At 35.3% G+C, this 22,785-nt stretch overlaps 1 protein-coding gene across 3 annotated transcripts in view; it reads right to left on the reverse strand.

Moving 5' to 3' along the window:
* The window catches only part of Spc25 (SPC25 component of NDC80 kinetochore complex), a 17,965-nt gene extending 775 nt beyond the window's left edge, over positions 1-17,190 (reverse strand). Inside the window, exons 1-6 of one of the 3 annotated variants that reach the window (XM_015479280.2) lie at positions 17,080-17,190; positions 16,102-16,251; positions 15,943-16,008; positions 14,006-14,152; positions 12,703-12,807; positions 1,420-1,518 (exon numbers count right to left, since the gene is read on the reverse strand). In XM_015479280.2, coding sequence (XP_015334766.1) covers positions 1,420-1,518; positions 12,703-12,807; positions 14,006-14,152; positions 15,943-16,008; positions 16,102-16,240 — 556 coding nt within the window. In that variant the 5' untranslated portion in view covers positions 16,241-16,251; positions 17,080-17,190. The other 2 variants (XM_015479281.2, XM_048812427.1) reach the window with 2 other exon arrangements.
* Positions 17,191-22,785: the final 5,595 nt, after the last annotated feature.

Raw genomic sequence — 22,785 nt, forward strand, 5'->3', positions numbered from 1 at the left:
TATATATATATATATATGGTATTCTCATATGTAGAATACCAGATGATGCACAAGGAACAAGTCTCCAGTGACGGTGATCAAAGAAAAAGAATGATCCAGCTTTCTCTACCATCAAATTGTTTTCTGTTCAAGGGGAAGAAATTCAACCATACTGGATTTCCAGCTCTTCAGTAGAAATAGCTGAGGACAAAGACCATGATCATAGCAGAGGCATAATAGCAAAAAGCATGGGTTCAAAATTTATCCTGTGGATTCTACTTTAATACACTATGAAATACTATGAAATTATAAGCTAATAAAGGAATTATAATTTACAGAAATTTGAAGAGCTAGGTAAGAATTTTTTGAGTTTGCCTTTTAAAATCTAGCACTCATTAGATTGGAAGATATTTACTAAAGAAGAAAAAAAAGAAACCAAGCAATTACAGATTAATTAGATTCTCAAAATATATATTCAACTGAGTCACGAGGGCACGACCAGAGCTAACTCTGCAGCTAACTGAAGTGTCTGTCAGCTAGAAATACTTTAAATGATAGCATAGGTATGATGATCTTTTTTTTTTTTTTTGGTACTAGGGATTGAACTCAGGGACATGCAACCACTGAGCCACATCCCCGGCCTATTTTGAATTTTATTTAGAGACAGGGTCTAACTGAGTTGCTTAGTACCTTGCTTTTGCTGAGACTGGCTTTGAACTCTCAATCGTCCTGCCTCAGCCTCCAGAGCTGCTGGGATTATAGTCGTGCACTACTGCATACGGCCATTTTTCTTTTCTTTTTTTTTTTTGAATTCTGATAAATTAATTACTTGTACAGGGCCATTAGAATAAAAAAGAGATAAACATATTTCCACTCTTTCATTGTTCATGCTATTAGCAATCATAGATACATTCCCTAGAAATCAAAGGTTTTTCGGCTTGCTACAGAATCAATAACTAACCTACATTATCAATGTGTGAGATTTTCAGGATGGGATAGTTTGTTTATTTAAATTTATTTTTGGGAAAGCAAATGATCACATTATGATGATTTTACATATGATTTTAAAGTTGCTGACTTGACTAAACTATAATATTCACATTCAGGTAGAGATATTCTTTATGTTCTTTATAACGTTAGCTTTGAATTCTTAAAAGGGTAGTTCATATTTGCACATGAAGTATAGTAATGTTTGGTCTTCTAGACTTTTCAGCCATTATGTCATCTTGAAGATATGTTACTTATTAAAGCTCCAAGATGATATCTATAAATTAAAATGATATTCATATCCTATAGAAGACAAATCTCAAGAAGCAACACTGGTGAAGGAAGCAATGCCTTCTGGGAATACTATTTACCTTCATATTACTTTACATTCTGATTCAAATAACAACCGGGGATGCCAATCTTAAGCACAAATTAAGAAATTTAAGTACATACCTTCATAGTCTCTTGCTTCATTTAGATGCAGAGAAAACATAAAGGGGCGCTCAGGATGCTTAGGATCAATATTAGTGAATATAAACTGCAATTTATTACCTGAAAAAAAAAGATTATTTATTATGAAAATATTTTGGAGGACCAAAGCTTTCAATGGAGATAAGCTTTTTTAACCCTTCTTTGATCAGTACATGCACTGCTAAGTATATAGAACTACTTCTTTTCCAAATGTAGAAGTTACAAATTAGTTTTAAAATACATTGCCATTTAAGTATAATGTTTATGTTTTTTTTATTTAAATGATATTCAATTTACCTATTTTTGATGACTGCATCAAAGCACTTGGTGTTTCTATGAATTTTCAATGCCTGTACCAAAAAATAGGTAAATTGTATATTATTGAAATGAAAAGCTTTTGTCCTTCAAAGGATACTAAATGAAAAGACATCACCCAAAATGAAAGAAAATACTAGTAAATCATACATCCATTAAGTCTCGAATTCACAGAATATATATTTAAAAACTCCTACAACTGAACAATAAAAAAACAGAGACTCAAAAAGATAAATATATGCCAGTGTTCACAGCAGCATTATTCACAGTAGCCCAAAGTGGAAACAACCTAGTATTCCCCGATAGATGAATGGATAAACAAAATGTGGTATAAATATGCTATAAACATTGACCAGCCATAAAAAGGAAGAAAGCTCTGATACATACCACAACATGGATAAGCCTTGAAAACATAAATTCTAGGTGAAATAAGCCAGACACAAAAGGATAAATATGGTATGATTTCATTTTATAAAAATATCTAGGATACACAAATTCATAGAAACAGAAAGTAGAGGTTACCAGGGACTTGGGGAAGGAAGAATGGGAAGTTATTACTTAGTGATACAGAGCTTCTGTTTAGGATGATAAAAAATTTTGAAATAGATAAGGTTGATGATGGTTGCACAACATTGTGAATATAATGAATTGTACGTTTAAAAATGGTTAAAATGGCAAACTTTATGTTATATATGTATTTTACTACAATAAAAAGGCATGGTTAGTAATCCATGCCAATTCAAACAGGCTTGGGGCCAAGCAATGGCAAATTAGAGAAAGGCTGCATTTCCAATTGCTCTGTGGCTCAGGATTCAAGTAGTGGAGACACTATTTCTCAGAAAGGTGCTGAGAATCTATTGGAACACTACAAGTTCATAGTACAGAGATGCTGCTCGGCTAATAAACCCAGGCAAAAGACAGTGCACCTTACTCTACACACAAATTTAATCATGCTCAAACTTTAGCCATACTTCTCCAGGTCTCACCAATGGACATACACTCTTAAAACACAAACGGAATTAACACAAAGGCTGTGGACACCACACCTATGAGGAATCTCAATTCAGATCACTCTAGAACACTTTGGCAAGAGAATGCTGTCCCTAAAAAAGCCCACATTCCACACAAAGTGGAAGAGAAATCCATTCCAATACATGTATAAAACCCAACACAGGAATACAAGAAATATATAAAGATAACATAATGCCTCCTAAATTTTATAATTCACCAGCAACTGACTCCAAAAAAATAAATAAATAAAGTGGATTAAATACCAAAGAACGAGCATAAAAACGATCAATGAATTTCAAGAGAACAAAGAAAAACAACTGAATGAATTAACGAAGTCAGTACAGGATATAAATGAGGAATTCAATAAGGAGACAGAGATATTGAAAAAGAAACAAATAGAAATTTTAGAAATGAAAGATATAATAAACACACAAAATGCTCAGTTGAAAGTCTAAGAGCATACCATGCTGAAGACAGAATCTCAGAGCTACAAGATAAAGAGAGTAGCCTTGAATATTCAGACAATTATTAAAGAAATTAAAATAACCATGACCAGAAAATACAAGAACTCTTGGATTTTAAAAAGACCAAATTTAAGAATCATTGAAATCAAAAGGGGTTGTGAGATACAGGCTAATGGCATGGATAACCTCTTCAGGGAAATAAGAAAAACATTTCCAAATCTTGAGAATAAGATGAATATCCAGATACAGCAGACTTTAAGAACCCCAAACTGATGCAATCAGAAATGAACCACTCCATGACACATTATAATTAAAATGCCTAAAACATACAGAACAAGGATGGAAATTTAACAGGCTCAACGGGATTGGGGAATCAGATTACATTTAGAATCAAGCCAAACAAAATACTTCTGACTTGTCAGCACAAACTCTAAAATCCAGGAGGGCTTAGAATGATGTGTTCCAAGCTGTGAAAGAAAAGAATTGTTATTCAAGATTACTATATCCACTTGAATCAAAGTGTGGAATATGATATGTCAAGAAATTTGTAATGTTTTGAACAACCCAATAAAAAATTAAAAATAAAAAAAAAGATTACTATATCCAGCAAAGCTATCCTTTAGAATCAAAGAAGAAATAAAATCCTTCTAAGATAAGCAGAAACTGAAAGAATTTAAAACTACTAAGCTTAAACTACAGAAAATAAGGATATACTACACAGAGAAGAAATAAGAAAAAACAAATCCCATTTGAATGAACAAATCTCATTTGAAGAGTAGCTAAGCAAATGAGAAATGGGACCAAATTAAACATTAGAAATAAATTAAAATGGCAAGAATTAAGATACATCTCTCTAACAATATTGAATGTAAATGGTTTCAACTCTCCAATTAAAAGACATAGCCAAGGTGAATGGATTAAAAAACAAAACCCAATTAAATATTAATGGGAAAAGAGAGCCACAAGCTGAAAGTGAAAGGAAGGAAATTGATATACCATGCAAATGGAGCCCCAAAACAAGCAGGAGTAACTCCTCTTATATTCAACAGAGCTGACTTCAAGACATTAAAGACAAAATAATACACTTTATACTGGTAAAGGGAACAATCCAACAAGAAGCTGTAACAATAGTAAATATTTATCTCCAAAATGTTGGTGCACCTTACTTAAAAAGACACTTTCTGAGTAAAAGACTCAGACAGATCCCAGTATAATAATATTAGGGTAATTTCAACAGATCTCTCTCAACAATAAATAGGTTATACAGATATAAACTCAGCAAAGACTCTTCAAACTTAAAAAATATAAATCAAATGGGATTAACATACATTTGTGGACTATTTCATCCCCAAACAGCCAAATACTCTCTTTTCATCTGCTCATGATCCTTCTCTAAAACAGACCATATTTTAGGTCACAAAGCAACTTTTAGCAAATACAAAAAACAAAACCTTATCTGATGATAATGGAATGAAATTACAAATCAATGTTAAGAAAAACCTACAGAAACTATATAAACATATGAAGATTAAACAATATACTTTTGAATGATGATGGGTGATAGAAGAAATCAGGAAGAAATTCAAAAATTCTTGGAATCAAAAGAGAATAGTTATGACACAACATCCTCTAGGACATTACGAAAGTGGTTCTAAAGGGAAAGTTTATAACTATGAGTGCCTATGTAAAAGAATTAGAAAGATTCCAAATTTAAAAAAAAAAAATCTAATATTGCATCTCAAGGCCCTCAAAAACCAAGAAGAAAACATTTCCAAAATAGTAGAAGGAAGAAAATAATTAAGATCAGAGCCAAAATCAATGAAATAGAGAATATAAAAACAATACAAAGAATAAATGTAATGAACAATTAGTTTTTTGAAAAGAAAACAAGATTGATTAAGCCTTAGTAAAACTAACCAAAAGAGAATGAGCAAAGATCCAAATTAATAAAATTGGAGATGTAAAAAGAAAAAATCATCCAAGACATCATAGAAATCCAGAGGATTATTAAGGAATATTTTAAAAGTTTATACTCCAATAAATTGGAAAACCAAAAATAAAATGATACATTTTCAAACACAAGACCTGTCAAAACTGAATCTGGAGAACATAAAAAAGCTAAATAGACCAACAGCTAGCAATGAGATAGAAGCAGTAATAAAAAATCTTCCAAAAAGAAAAGCCCTAAACCAGATAGATTCTCAGCTATATTCTACTAGACCTTTAAAGAAGAACTAATCCCAACGCTCCTCAAATTTGTCCAATAAATAGAAAGTGATGGAGTACTTCCAAATTCATTCAATAAAGCCAGTTTTATCCTCATACCAAAATCAGATAAAAGGATACATCAAAGAAAGAAAATTACAGACCAATATCCTTGATGAACTTAGATGCAAAAATCCCTAGTGAATTATTAGCAAATTGTGTTCAAGAGCATATTAAGAAGATTGTCCGTCATGACCAAGTTGGTTTTATCCCAGGGTTGGAAGAATGGTTAACAACTTAAATCAATACATGTAATTCACCACCTTAAAAACAATTAATGACAAAAATCAAGGAGTCAACTCAATAGATGCACAGAAAGCTCTGAAAAAGCTTAGCACCCATTCATGATAAAAACAATGAAGGAACTAGGGATAGAAAGAACTTACCTCAACATCATAAAGGCTATATATAACAAAAACAAAGCCAGCATAATAGTGAATGGAGGAAAACTGAAAGCATTTCCTTTAAAACTCAGAATAAGACATTCACTGCTCCCATTCAATATAGTTCTTTTTTCTGAAGGGAGGCATTTTTAATTTATTTATTTATTTATTTTTGTTGATTGATTCTTTTTAATTATACATGACAGAAGAATCCATTTTAACATAATTATAAAAGCATGAAATGTATTTTGCTCTAATTCAGTCCCAAGTACCTCTTCTTTCCATTCCCTCTACTCTACTGATCTTTCTGTCATTTACCCAGTTATTTTTTTCAATTAATTTCTTGTCAATATAGTTCTTGAAATCCTAGCCAGAGCAATCAGGCAAGAGAATGATATTAAAGGGGAACAAATGGAAAAAAAGTCGAGTTATCTATGCTTGCTGATGACATGATCCTATATCTAGAAGACTCAGAACTCTACCAGAAGACTTCTAGTGATAATAAACAAATTCAGCAAAGTAGCAGTTTACAAAATTAACATACAAAAGTCAATAGCTTTCCTTTATATCAATAATAACTATTCAGAGAAAGATATCAGGAAATCAATTCCACTCAAAATAGCCTTGAAAAAATTATAAAACACCTAGGAATAAATCTAACCAAGGAGGTGAAAGACTTCTACAATGAAAAACCATAGAACACTGAAGAAAGAAACTGAAGAAAACATAAGATGGAAAGACCTCCCGTGTTCATGGACAGGCAGAATTAGTATTGTTAAAAATGGCCATTCCACCAAAAGCAATATATCATCAAAACACCAATGACATTCTTCACAGAACCAAAAAAAAAAAAAAATGATCCTAAAATTTATTTGGAAAAAATAAAAGACTAGAATAACCAAAGCAATTCTAAGCATAAAAGCAATGCTGGTGGCAGCACAATACCCAACCACAAATTATACTACAAAGCTATAGTTTAAAAAAAAAAAAAAAAAAAAAAAAAAAAGCATGGTACTGGCAAAAAAAAAAGAAAGACACAGAGACCAATGGTACAGAATCGAAGACACAAAGACAAACCTACAGATACAGTCATCTGATCCTTGACAAAGGTACCAAAAATACATGTTGGAGAAAAGACAGCCTTTGTAACAGATGGTGCAGGGAAAACTTGTTATTCATACGTAGAAGACTAAGACTAGATCCTATCTCTCACCTTGTACAAAAGTCAACTCAAAATGGATCAAAGACATAAGACATAAGAATTAGAAACTATGCAACTCCTAGAAGAAAACATAGGGTCAACACTCCAACATATAGGCTCTGGCAATGGCTTTTCAATAGGACTTCTCTAAAGCTTACGAAATAATGCCAAGAGTTAATAAATGGGATGAAATCAAATTCAAAAAGCTTCTGCACAGTACAGGAAACAATTAAAAATGTGAAGAGAGAACCTAGTCTTCTGACAGAGGATTAATATCCAGAATGGATAAAAAACTTAACACCAAAAAAATCAAATAACCCAGTTAATAAATGGGAAAATGAACTGACACTTCTCAAAAGAAGAAATACATATGTCTAACAAATATATGAAAAAATGTTCAACATCTTTAGCAAGTAGGAAAATCCAATCAAAACTTCATCAAGATTCATCTCACTCCAATTAGAATGGCAGCCATCAAGAATACAAACAATAATAAATGCTGGAGAGGATGTGGAGAAAAAGGAACACTTACATTGCGGATGGGACTATAAATTAGTATAAGCACTATGCTATGAAAATCAGCATGGAAGTTCCTGAAAAAACTAAGAATGGAACCACCATATGACCCAGTCATACTACTCCTTAATATTTATCCTCAAGAAATAAAGTCAGCATACTATAACCATACTTGCCCACCCATATTTCTAGCAGCACAATGCACAATAGCCAAAGTAGGTATTTGCCAATGGATGAAGGGATAAAGAAAATGTGGCATATGTACATGATGGATTTTATTCAGCCATAAAGAATGAAACTATTTCATTTGCAGGAAAATGAATGGAACTTGAGAACATTAATTGAAACAAAATAAGCCAAACTCAGAAAACCAAAAGTCATATCTTTTCTTTTCTATGCGGAAACTAGAGAGGAAAAAAGGAAAAAGTTGTGGAAATCAAAGGGAGATCAGTGGAGTAGAGGAAATGAACATACATAGGGAAGAGGGGAGGAAAAGGGTTAATACTAGAGAATGATATTAGCCAAATTATATTGTGATATTAAGTATATGTAACAACAAATCTCACCATTTTGTACAACTAAAACACATTAATAAAAAAATAAGCATCGTCAAATTTAATCTGACACTTTTCTAGTTACCTAGACTTAAATTCAATTTCCAAGAGACCTTCAAATTCTCCCAAAGGAGTAAATGCCTGGCAGAAATTCAAGACAGATGCCACAAAATATAAATTCACATGCATCTTATTTGTTTCTGTAGCATAAGAAATTAGGAAATTTCATTAAAAATTCTTTTAATGATAAAACCCTTCAGAATCTTCAAAAGTATTATCTTTAAAATGAAATAATTATGTTAGTACACCAGATTTTTAAACTGCTAACAGTAATGGGAAGAATGCATGCCAAGGAAGAAACATTTCATAAGATGCTCAGGCAAAATGGAGGATTTAATTTGAGTTCTCACTTTCTCTGAGAATATAAGGGAAGAAAAACAAAAGGAAAAAAAAAAGCTGAAGTGTTTTTCCTATTCTCTTACTCAACAATCAAACAGAACTCTTCTGTGACCATATGTGTGGAGCTATCTACCCCCAACCCTTGTACCAAGCAATCAATCAGTTCTGCAGTAGACACTAGCTAGTTGTCCCCAAATTCAATTCAGTTCTGATACTATCTATTTAGATACTGCCCACTGCCACAATCCCCTCCTGTTCAATTAATTTGCTTGAACAGCATACAAAAATCCAGGAAACACTTTACTTATTTACCACTTTATTATGAGGGATGTTACAAAGAATAGAGATGGAGAGATTTATAGGCAAGGTTTAGAAGGATCCTGGAGCTTGTATGCCCTTTCCCATGCACCACCATCCAGGAAACTCTTCATGTTCAGCTATCTCAAAGCTTCCAGACCCAATCTTTTTGTGGAAGCTTCATTATGTATGAATGACTGACTAAATCATGGACAATAAACCAAACCCATCCCCTATCCCTCTTCAGCGGCTGGAGGATAGAGCTGAAAGCCCCAGCCCTTTAATCCTGCCTTCGTCTTTTAGGTGGCCAGCCACCATTCTGAAGCTACCGAGAGGCTGCCTGACATCAGTCAACACATCAGCATACAAAAAGGTATGTATTAATTTTGTGATTCCAAGGATTTTAGGATTTGTATGTCAGGAAATTGGGAGAAAGATCAAAGAGCTATTCCATCATATCACACTTCCTTAAAACATTATTTCCTGACTTTGATATACTATGATAAAGTTCTATTTAAAATCTAAAAATAATTTTAAAGGCTTAAAACTGGCTGTTTAAAAACAGAACAAAACAAAAAAGCACCCCAGGAGGACAGTGAATATATATTTAGAATTCAATACATCAAAAGTTCAGAGCTGAACCTTTTATTTTCATCTAACCAAAGGTTATTATTATTATTATTTACTAAAAACTCACTCCAACTGATGGGAAAACAAGACTAATAGGTACATGGGTAAAGGACTCAAATAAAATAAAATGAGTAAACAAATAGAAAAAAATGGTCATATATTCCTTCATTAAAGAAATGCACTTTTAAAAAAAAAAAAAAAACAAAAGCTCTATTCCTGTCTAGTTAATTGACAAAACAACACAAAGCTTTTTAGAAATACAATTCTGGTGATAAGAGAAAAAATTCTGAGATATCTTAAATTTAAGTGCTGGATGACAAAGGAAAGGAGAAATGGGGGAAGTCTTCTCAGTTAACCAACTATGGGCCAAAAAGGAAAAACCAGTTCACATTCTTGAATGTATATTAAAATTTTACCTCAGTCCCCAAACAATGCTCTAGGTGACAATGCAACCTCAGTAGAACCCCAACCAATTTAAAGTAGTAATTACTTTTCCTCATGAACTGTCCTTGTATCCTAAAGCTCCACCCCCCTTTTCATAATCCCTTCTCTCTTAACTACAACCAATAATGTATGTTCAACGTAAACAACATATGCCTTCTTTCCCTGAATTTTCATTATTAGAAAATGCTCTTAGATCTGGCCTGGTATTTGTTGCTATGGGAACTTGTTCCATGATGGGTCTTTTATTTCCAACTAACATCTGTAACTGCTCAATAAATTATTTTATTTCAGAGATTTCTTGGTCTTAAGAGTTTTGGTTTCAAACTGGCAAGAATACAATGAAATGCGTTCACTTGGACATTATAGATAGGTAGGCATAAAAGAGTTAACAAAGTAGATCTGAGATGGTTCTCTGTAGAACCTTGGAAAGCCCTGCTTGCTAGGGTGGCCCTTGATTGGTATCTTGGGTTCCCAAGATCACCCAGGTTTGATAATTCACTGGGACTTACAAAAGAAGGAAACAAAGTCAGCAAAGGAAAAAGATGTGTGAAATCAAGTTCAAGGAAAATCAGGCAGAGCTTCCAGAGTATCCAGTGAGTTTTCAGTTGACAATACTTTATCACATGTGACATCACAATTTGATGCTTGAAGGAATTAAGTGTGTCCTGTGTGGTTTTACTGGGAAAGGATTCGGATATCTTGTGCCTAGTTTCCCCCTAGACTGTACTGTGTGACTTTCTTCTGTGCTGAAGCTGTTTTGTATCCTCTTGCTACAACCAATCTTAGCCATGACTACAATTCTGTAATAGTAGTCCTCCCTTATCTGTGGTTTCAGTTACCTACAATCAACAAAGTTCCAAAAATATTAAATGGAAAATAAAAAGTAAACATTTCATAAGTTTAAATTTGTGCATTGTTCTGAGTAGAGTGATGAAACACATGCCATCCTATTGTCTACCTAGAACATAAGTCATCCCTTTGTCTAGCATATCCTCATTGTATTCAGTACCTGCCTCCTTATGGGTGGTCATTTAGTAGCCATCTCAGTTAAGATTAACCATCACAGTATTGCAGTACTTATGTATTTAACCTAATGGTCCCAAAGTCCAAAAATAATGATGGTGGTAATTTGGATATGGCAACAAGAAGCTATGAAATGCTTCCATTAAGTGCAAAGGTAAAAGAATCTCCTAGGTAAAGGTACAGAAAAAACATAGTAAATAAAGGATTCAATATTATCTGCAATTTTAGGAATCCACTAGGCATCTTGGAAGGTACCTTCTCTTCCCCATGGCTAAAGGATGACCACTATATACGCTGAGTCCCAGTGAATCACCAAACCTAAGGGTGATCTTGGAGAGAACCGAATCAACAGCATTGCTACAGAGAGGCAATATATTCATGTAGCAGCCATAAAAATATTCATGTACAAGCTAGTAATTCCTCTCTGGGAAATAATTTCATGGAAATTATATAAGAAACTAGGTAAGACTATGTTTGCTGTAGTATTTCTAAAATGGAAAAACTGGGGAAAATCCAAATGCTGTCAGAAGCAATGCATGTATTAAACAATCAATAAAAGATGAAATAAATTGTGCTATAGAATGGATAATTACATCATCATTTTAAAATGACCAGTTTTTAGGCTATCACAACAAATTGTAATTTTTTCCTATTTTCTGAAAAGCTAATAATGTCATTATTTTAGTTTAAAATATTTTAAAAATTCTCCTCAACGTAAGGATGTTATGGAGGCTGAGATTGTGGTTCAGTGGTACAGCGCTTACCTCACATGCATGACATACTGGATTTGATCCTCAGCACCACATAAAAATAAATAAATAAAATAAAGATACTGCGTCCATCTACTACTAAAAATATATTTAAAACAAAGAAAATGAAGATGTTATGGTTTGCATATGAAGTGTTTTCCAAAAGCTCCCACATGAATGCAAGGATGTTTAGAGGTGAAACAATTGGACTTCGAGAGCTGTAACCTAATTAGCCACCCTAGTTTAAATGACTAGGTGGTAACTGTGGGGAGGTGGGGGTGTGGTGTGGCTGGAGGAGGTGGGTCACTGGAGATGTGTCCTAGAAGGATGCATCTTCTCTGTGGCCCCCTCCTCTCCCTCTCTCACTGCTTCCTGATTGCCTTGAGCTGAGCAGCTTTCCTTTACTGGGCTTTTCCCCCTTGATATGGGGCCTCACCTTGGGAGCATAGCAATGGAGTTAATGGATTGAGACTTTAGATATGATCATGAGTGGAAATAAACTTCTCTTCTAAGCTGTTCTTGTTGGGTATTTTGGCTACAGAGATGCAAAAGCTGACTAAAACAACATACTTTCTCTAATCTCCTATATTGTACTTTTACTGTTGGGAGTCTCCCCTGAGAACTCCCCAGGGCCTTTCAAACATGGCAGTGGGCAAATTGCCAGTAGGCAGCTAGAACTCCCCGGGCCTTTCAGATAAGGAGCCCCTAATGCAACTTGGCAGGGGGCAAGTTGCCAGTGGGCGGATAACAAGTTGTTTTGAAAACCTTCTAACTGGCCCTCCCATCTTCCATACTCGTGGACAGTTCGTGCCCCCCGTGAATCTTATGCAGGGCGTACATGCGTGCACCGTAGGTGATGGCCTGACCTTTACTATGATTGGCCCCGGGAGCTTCCTGGTTTAAGATAACTGACTCTCACTTTCTATATAAACTAGCACCAGCTTGCAGTAAAGTGCTTCATCTTTGTCACTGCTGATTTTAATCTCTGACAATGAACCTTGGCCTTTCACTTACCATAAATTTTTCTAATTTCTAGTCCAAGTCGATCTTTGTACAAATCTGCTGATTTCTGCAGTCTTTTCAATCTCTCTTTATTAGCTTTGTTAGCATTAGAAATAGCTGTAATTAAAAAAAAAAAATCACAATATTTCAATGTATTTTTGTTGTTATTTTCATTTCTGTTTGCATTACTGGGAACTGAACATGACTCAAAAATTATAAGACAAAGAAAAGCTACATCTCTAGCACTCTTTTATTTTAACTCACTAAATTACTCTGGCTGGCCTCAAACTCATGATCCTCCTGCTTCAGCCTTCTGAGTAGTTGGAATTAGAGGAACACACCATGGCACTTAGTTTTTATCAAATATTTTAAATAACAATGCTCATTCAATTAATTTTAAGAAACTTGAACATAAACATTAAAATGATGCAAGTCATAAATCTGTTTAAATTTATTCACTTTCCATCTTCTGATAGCAAAAGGAGTTTCTATTCATTCAAGATTAGAGAAAAAAATTGCTTGAGATACAGATAATTAGGCCAGGGATTTGTATGGCTAACAAAGAAATAGACTTCTTTTATCTACTTTGGTTTTTCAATATATCCAAGGACAAACTAATTGCTTCATGGGGGGAAAAATAAAATTCTACTCCTTTAGGTATAACTATTTCTCATGAGAAAACAGCCTATTTCATGCTAATTATATTTTTTTAAGTTAGCACAATAATCCCTAAGTAATACTTGGCAGATAAAAAATAATAATTTCACGATTTAGTTTTGGATAGACCTCTACAAGAAAAAGCATTAACAAAACAAACTTGTTACTTCCAAGAGATTTAAAGGATTGATTGCTTAGTTTGTGGGCAAACAAGGCTCCTTTATAAGTGAAGGAAAGGTAGGACAGGAAAGGTTTTAGATAAAGAGACTAAGCAGCATAACAAAGTGCATACATTACCTGGCAGAGAACGTATGGTCAATGAATATTTGTTGCATAAATCACACTAAGGCTTCTCTAAGCAAATCTTATTTAGTTACACTGTCTCCCACTCTGCTTAATTAAACCCTCATATCAATGTCATCATTACTCTGGTTATAACAAATTAAAGGAGAAAGACTTTTAAGCAAAACAAGAGAAAATAAAATCCACTTAGTTAACTTTCCTGATACCTTAGAGAGGGAGCTGATGGCTATGTCCTGAGGTATATTATCCATTTCTAACAATGAAAGAGCACAGGCAGAATGCTACATAATTGTGAACCATTACCATTTTCAAATTTAGACTAGTTTTTTAAGTATGTTTATAACTGGAAACTTACTTTCTTTTTTCCTAGAATATTCTTCCTTAAGATCCTGGATTTTTGCAGTCAGTACTTCCATTTCCTGCTTTTTGTCTTTTACTTCAGTGATCAACTTTAATAGAGTATCCTTTTTTTCTTGAATGAGCTTATTCTGCCTGCTGATCTCTGCAAGAAGCACAAGGTATTAACTACAAGATATATGCTTTGCTGTCTGACACGTAGCTAAAAAATTCCAAAAAAAAAATTAATTGACTTTCAAAAGATTGATAAAGAATGCCTTGATAAGCATCTCCTCATGACTCAAAAATTATAAGACAAAGAAAAACAACAACAAAAAAACCCTAATGTATTCTTTCCTACTTGCCTGAAAACAAAAATGGGGAAACAGAAATGCTTTTTAAAATAAGTATACCAAATTAAACAATGAAACAGAAAATCAGAAGATCACGATCCTGCAGATCCCCATTCCAAGTAAGTACATAAACAAAATCTACCACCAAAGACAACCAAACTCTAGGAAAATAGCTTTACAGTGCCTTGAAGAATCAGCTAGTCCTAACGTTATATAAATTGTTTGGAAATGTACTAAAAAGAAAGAAGGAAAGGGAGGAAGGAATGAAGGCAAGCAGGCAACTCTGAGCAAGTCAGTACAATTCAGAAACTAACTCAATAAAGGCAGCCACTGTCCCTCTATCAACAACCATACAAACTAATCTCACTTGAAAACATAGGTGTAATAATGCTTAATAAAATAATGACGTATTAAAAATAATCTCCTAAGGCTGGGGCTGTAGCTCAGTGGTAGAGCGCTCTCCTCGCACGTGAGGCACTAGGTTCGATCCTCGGCACCACATAAAAATAAAGATATAAAATAATAATAATAATCTCCTAAGGGCAAATATGGCTGGATATATAGAGGAGGTACAATATTAGGAAAATTCATCATATAAGCAGGCATTTCAAAGATGCTTCATATAAATTCAGTACCCACTCCCGATATTGATTCTTCAACTAGACATAGAAAGTCATTTCTCTAACATGAAACAAAAACCTTTCAAATCCCATATACTAAAAGTCATGTCTAAAAGGAACAAAACAAGAGTGACTGCTATCATTGTGATTTAATATTTTTCCTTAGAAGTTTCTGTCCAATACAAGATGTATTTACTTAGTAAAAGTACTGGAAAGAAAAAGATAATTTCATTACATGTAGGTAATACACATCTATCTACAATATTTTAAAAATCTACTGAAAGTTCATAAGAATTTGTGGTCTACCACAAAAATCAATAGCTTTCATAAATAACACACATAATTAATTTACAGGTGACAACAGTTGTGTTTATGCTAATAACTTTAATATTAGTTTTTGCTATTCCATGGTATTGTTAAGTACCAAAATAACTTAAAAATATATATAGTTATTTGATACTTATCAGCACCTCATTTCCCTTTCTTGGCTTCAATCCCTCTAGTTGTCCTGTGTCCTGCTCACTATCTCTACAAGTCCTCCTAGCCCTATTAACCTCTCAGCTTCAGCAAGCACCCAAACCTCTCATACACATGCTCAACATAAAATAGTAATAAAGCTTACACATTAAACTGGCCAGGCGTCTTTGCTGGGAAAAAGAATAATCCTGGCAAAGCCACTATTTCCTCTGTTGGCTGGAAAACAAACACAACGGCTCTACTTGGGGCCTACTGTTCAGAGACAAAGGTCCCAAAAGTGCCAGTCAGGAAGCTAAATAGGCAGGATGACACCAAAAGCCTAAGAACTGTACAGCTCTATAATATACTTATGAATTTCTGAATTAAATTACTAATATTTAAATAAAATCTGAACAAGAAATATTTAGGTTTTGTATGAAAAATATTGTAACTCTTATCTGAGACACATGTGACTTGGATAGCTGATGTGATATTTTATGCTTCTAAATATTACAATATTCACATACGATTTTGATATTCCAGAAACATCTCAATCATTTGTTCTTCTTCCTTTAATTTCACAGACAGCTTTTCTGGAACAGAAATTGGAATTAAAGTTTCAATTCAGCTGAAATAACACTAGAAAATAAAAAAGAATAGCCAAAACAAGTTTAAACTGTAGGTACCTGCAAGTGCTTCAATGGAGTCTTTGAAGACATCTCTTAGTCCCACCATCTGACAGCGAGTGTCACTGAAAGTGTTTCTGAACTTATTTCCAAATTCATTTATGCTTTTATCAAAGCGTGCCAGCTCATCCTCCATCATTGTGTAAGACACTACAAAACACAGAACACATATTGTAAGTTTCAAGAATTACTGAAACCAAATAAACCACATATTTCAATCAAGCTATTTTGACAGTTGGACCCTTGCTGTTCTAGATATTACAGAATGTCTAATCAAGCCTCTTAGGCTTAACTATGGTTAAGTAAAAGCAAGAATCCAGGACAGCTTTACCACCTAAGGATTTGTTAGTAGGTAAGTGTAATTGCAAAGATCATCTGCTCTATGACCCTGGACAACTGACTCCTAACTTGGTTTTTCTCACAAGTAAAACTGGTTCCTTGTAAAGGCCCTTTCAACTCTGACCTGTTCTGAGATCCAGCCTGGATCTTCCTATGGCCACTGGGCCCCCTCCCATAAGATAAGAACTCACACATTTACCCTGCATGTTTCTCCCAGCTGTAACAAGAATCTAACAGTTTAATGGAGACTAGAGCGTTAGACTGGCGGGTTCGGTCCATGGCAAATACAGATGACCTAATACTCTGGGTGTCAATATCACTCCCCATAAAAGGATGTCTTGGAAAACTCTAGGCTCCACCAGTTCTATGTGACACTAAAACCCTTCCAGGAGGGCCAAAGACATCTCATTCGGTGAAACTCGTGGCTTCGCTGCTACCACCCCACCAGGTCCTGAACCCAAACAGCAAAATGACGCGCGTTTCACAAACATCGCCCTGAGTACTACACACAAGCGCCCGGAAACCTATTTTCCCCTATCGTGACAGGCTAGTCTAGGGGCCCTATTCGGCTCCCACTTCCCTCACCTTTTGACGAAAAGGCCTGAGCCCAGTCGCTTTCCCCAAACCAGATGTACGTACCTTTAGTCAGCAGCCCGTCGCCAGACCCAGCTTTTGCTTCCGCGCCAAAGTTCCGATTTCAAAACTAGAGCACTCCCGCCGCCCGCCTCTTGGCGCCCACTCGCCTTCTCATTGGTTGATAACATAAGCTCTCTAGGCCGGGATTGGTTAAGCGCACGCTCTGGAATTCTCGCGAAAATATATGGAGGAAAGAGAATTCTGGGATTCGTAGTTCTTTTCTAAACAACCGTCGGACTTTTAGCGAAGCCTGGCAAAGTATTGAAAGATTGCCCCTGAGGGCTGGGGATGTGGTTCAAGCGGTAGCGCGCCGGCCTGGCATGCGTGCGGCCCCGGGTTCGATCGTCAGCACCATATACAAAGATGTTGGGTCCGCCAAAAACTGAAAAATAAATATTAAAAATTAAAAAAAATAAAGCTTAAAAAAAAAAAAAAGATCCCCCTGAAGCCAAACCGTAGATGAACCTTTCTCTTGGGCTTCAAATACAGTTTCTACAACAAGTAAAATATAATAATTAGACTCTAACTGTATTATTTTGTCAAGTATATATCCTCTTTTTTGGACTTATTTTGTAAAATTGACTCCAACTGTGAATGACCAAGACTTCCAGAGGGTCCTCAGAATATGTTCCCACTCCTGTAATCCCAGCAAGGAGGCTGAGGCAGGAGGATCTCAAATTGAAAGCCAGTCTCAGCAATTTAGTGAGGACCTACCAAACTTAGCAAAGCCCTGTCTCAAAATTTTAAAAAATAAGTATGGGTCAGGGGCTGTAGCTCAGTGGTAGAGCACTTGCCTTGCACATGTGAGGTACTGGGTTCTATCCTCAGCACCACATAAAAATGAATAAATATAGATATTATACCAACTACAACTAAAATAAATTTAAAAAAAATAAGTTGAAACAGCTGGGGGTGTGGCTCAGTTGTTAAGCACCCCCTGGGTTCAATCCTGATCCCTGGTACCAGAAAAGCAAAACAAGAGTGCCAGTGTGAGTTTGGGAATAAAGAGTTGCTGTTTGAATCTACAAGGTGTGAGTGGCTCGTGGTTTTGTGCCCAGCCAGACTGCAGCAATCTTTCATTTAGTTTCTTTCCCCTAGCAAAGTATTTTTGAGTAGTTTTTCATGAATAAATGCTTATTAGTTTTCTGTAAGTCTTTAATCAATTTCCAGAGCACTGAAATGATGAATCTTGAAGATTTTGGACAGTTTTATAGTGTCTGAAATAAATGATTCAAGAAAATGAGTCTTCTATTAATTGCTATGATCAAAAAACAGTATCCAAAGTGGAGTCAAACTTCAGTACTGGTTCCATCTGGAATCTTCCTGGTATTGAAAACAAATAAATAAAAGGGAAGCACTGAGACCTCTGGCATGGTGGAGTGATGAAGTCACCGAGTCACCAAATCTTCTCCTCCCTAAAGATCCACGTTCCGCTCAAATCACGTTCTGGGCAAAAATCCCAAATACTCTCTCTGAATGAGAACTCAACGGGAACTCAAGGAGCCGGCGCGCCTGAGGCAGCAGGATACGCCCTATTCCCAGCAGGGTACACCTTAAACGTGGAACCGCCCTAAACCCGATTGTCCTAACCCGGGAACGCCCTGGTCCTTGAGCAAGGTCATCTTACATGCAATGACACTGCAAATGACCTGGGTCATGCCATGCGTCATTCTTACTTAGCAATGGCCCTCAGCAAAAGATATTGCATATTATATAATTTATTTTGTATGATATAACCAGAAAAGGAAAATCCATAGAGACAAAACAATTTGGTGGTTGCTTGGGGCCAGGATAGAACAAGCACTGACTCCAAAAGGGCATGAGGGAAACTTCTAGGGTGATGGAAACATTTTAATATTTGGTGTGGTGATTAATGATAACTCTATAAATCTACTTAAAATTATTAAATTGTACATTTATAATGGTTACATTCATTGAGGTACATAAATTGTTCCTTAATAAAATTGTACAAGTTTTAGAAAGATGAAGAATATCAGAGCTTCAGAGGAGGAAAAAAGTGCATTTCCTAAGAAAACAAATGTATAATACAGTGAGTAAAATGTTCAAATTTGTATTGTGATAAAATACACATAACACAAAATTTGCCATTGTAACTGTTTTTAAGTGCACATTTTAGGGGCATTATATTAATATTGTTGTGCAACCTTCGCCACTATTCATCTTCAGAGCTCTTTTATCATGCAAAACCGAAACTGTGTGTACCCATTAAACAGCAAATCCTATTCTCTCCTCCTCCCTAGATCCTGGTAATCATAATTATACTTTCTGTCTCTAAGAAGTTGATTACTTGGGGCTGGAGTTGTGACTCAGCAGTCGAGCCCTTGCTTAGCGTGTATGAGGCCCTGGATTTGATCCTCAGCACCACATAAAAATAAATAAATAAAGGTATTGTGTCCAACTACAACTAAAAAATGAATATTAAAAAAAAAGTTGATTACTCTGGGCATAATTTTCCAATTGTCTCATAAATGTCAAAGATAAAGTTTTCTTTTATAGATGTAAATGCAATCTATTAATTATTGCTAATGTTTTTAGATATGATAATGGGATTATCTCCATTATATTCTGGAATATATTTTTCCCTTTTATCCATTTTGCATTTCTAAATTCTGTCCATGTATCAAGGCCCAGTCACTCACTACCTCCTCCTGAAACTCTCTAATCTTGCAGACTAAAAGTTATGACTGCCTTTCCTCTGTTCACCTCTAAAGAGACAGTGATATATTATTTACGAAAATATCTTATCTCTCCTACTAGATCACAAGCTTCTTGACATATGTCTTCTTCTGTCCTGTCCAGAACACCTAAGAATCATGTCTTGCAAGAGTGCTTCTCAAAAATAAAGTTCCCTACCCAACAACATCACCATCATCTGGGACCATGTTAGAAATGCAAATTCTCAGGCCCCAATCCATTCTCAGCAAAACTCTGGCAATGGGTCTCTGTAATCTGTGTTTTAAAAAGCCTTCTAAGTGAGTAGGATGCACACTGAAGTTTGAGAGTCTTACTCATAGTAAATGCTCTGTGAGTTATCTATAACATAGGAGCACCACTATACAATATCACAGCATCATTGTGAAGAAAACTAATAGTGCTGCTCAATGGACAACACTGTTGGGTCCTTTAGCAATCCAAGAAAAAGTTTATGCATGTATAGGTCATGATCATTTCTAGAGAAGAGTACATAATGAGACTAATGGAGAGGGTACCTGGAACTATGTAGCAGGATCATTTATTATAGTGTCATTATGGAATGCCAGTATTCCTGGGATGCTAGCCAGAATGGAGGTAATTATTTTCTGAAAGTCACTAGGGTCTAAACTCAGTCTGAAATAAATCCATTTTACATTGCAAGGTGACACTGGAGAGATCTCAAAACCAATTTATTTTAGAGAAGGTAGATAAGTTTGTGGTAAAAGGATAATGACCATGCAGAGACATTAAAGGTCAATGCCTCTAAGGTCTATTTTTGTTTGCTTCCACTGCTTAGGTGAAACAAGCTAAAGTCAAATCTCTCTGAATGATGTGGGATCATAGTGAGCACTATAACTCAATGATGAATGGCTCATTTCAAAATGAGAATATACCTTGTGGTAATATAATATTTGGTGTTTCAAAATATATTGAAGAAATTCTAGCCTCTGTCCTGCATGTTGCAATCTAAGTAAAACAGGCAAGATTTACTTAAATTAAAACCTAGGGGTACTACCCGCATGTCATCTCAGGTACTCAGGAGATTGAGGCATAAAGATGACAAGTTTGAGGCTAGCCTGGATAACTAAGCAAGACCTTGTCTCAAAATAAAACATAAAAGAGGACTTCAATGCAGCTCAGTGATAAAGGGCTTGCCTAGCATGTGAGAGGCCCAGGCTTCAATCCCAAGTACTGTTGAGGGCCACAGCCAAGTCGGGATGACGCATGACATTCTTCCAGAAGGGAGTGGTTGAGAGGTGACGCCAGCGAGCCATTGAGATGATGATGGTTATATGATGGTTATGTATTCAGTTGTATATTTTATAATTTTTTCCTACTTCTACTCTAATGAGAATCTCAGAGTTGGGATTCAGTTCCATTTTTACAAAATATTTGACAAGATAGTAATAACTCATATTAATTACAGCTAATATTCTTTGAGTATTACAATGTGTCTTGGGTTTACAACAAGGGAACAGAAAGGAGGTTCTAAAAGGAGGGATATGAAACAGCCTGCATCTATGGAAAAGAATAAAATAATACAAAATCCAAATAAGGCAAGCAAGAAAAAATGCTCTAACGCAAAAATTGAGAAAGTGGCATAAGGAAAGGTGAACTCCATCCAGGAGGCACAGGAGGAACATACACATCTTGTATCAAAGGAGGGAAGAATTAAGACAGAACTTCTCAAGTCTCTGATATGTATTGGCACCATACATATCAGCTTATTGAGATGTGTGACTCATTCCCAAAGACTCTGGTTCTGTGATCCAGAATGGGCCTAGAAATGTGCATGCAAGTGACAGGAAGCAGATGATATCACTTTGAGAAAGAAAACTTCAAAAGTTAGATGAGCATAGAGGGAGATCTACCTTCTTTTGAATTTCAATCTAGGTAGCTTGACTGTCCCTTTGTTCCATCATCTGGTGAACTGATTTGGGACACACCTACCACTCTAACAACCTTGCCCTTGGAAGGACTCAGCTTGGCCAGCAGGCTCTATTATTGGAAAGCAAAGCTCTACAGGAAGATTATTAGTACCAGAAAGAACTAAATTCCTATGGCTCCCTCCTGCATGGCCCACATAGAATAGGTACTGGGGAACACCATCAACCCAAGCCATATCAACTCTGGTGGCAGATGACAAACTGAGGAAGACTAAAGAAATGCTCAAGAGATTTACTGTAGGAACAAGTCATAAAATACATATAAGTGCTGAAAAATGGTTCAGCAATAGGAGGGGTCAAGTGTTTTCATTTTTTAACTTTTCCATGAATTTCTTTGAATTTTATTTTTGTTTTATAATTATATAAAATATTTACATTGTCTTAAAGCCAAATCTATGAAATAAGTATATTCAAAAGTCAAGTTTGTATCCCTATTCCCTCCACTCGATTCTCTTCCTTTCCTTATAATTAACGTTTTTTTTTAAATACCTTTATTTTATTTATTTATTTTTATGTGGTGCTGAGGACTGAACCCAGTGCCTCATCTGTATTAGATAAGAATTCTACCACTGAGCTATGCCCTCAGCCCTATAATTAACTTTAAAGGATATTAAAAATTATTTTATCCTTCTATTCTCTTTAAACATAAGTAAGCAATTTCTCAGATAAATATTATATGCACTTTTCTCCACCTGAAATAAGCTTTCTTGGTCTGGCCACTTTACAATATTACCTCTAGAAAGATGCATTTCGAATTTGAGTAAGCATTAGCATTTGCAGCAAGCACTTTTCTTCATAAGTTAGTACTCAGATTGAGGTTTTTTTTTTTTCTTTCCCAATAATTGATTCATTTAATTAACATTTATTGAATAACTACTGGGCTCAGGGAAAGTTCCAGATTTTGCAGGATCTAATACTAGTGGCCTTTCTTTAATAAGAATGATATACAATTATTAATACATTCTCAACTCCCTGCAGCAACCTGCCATCTCAGGGGCCCATGCAGCTTTGCTAGCTTCACAGAACATCAGTCCCAGCATGGGCCAGA

Source organism: Marmota marmota, unplaced genomic scaffold (genome assembly GCF_001458135.2).
Source record: "Marmota marmota marmota unplaced genomic scaffold, marMar, whole genome shotgun sequence".
Lineage (NCBI taxonomy): Eukaryota > Metazoa > Chordata > Mammalia > Rodentia > Sciuridae > Marmota > Marmota marmota.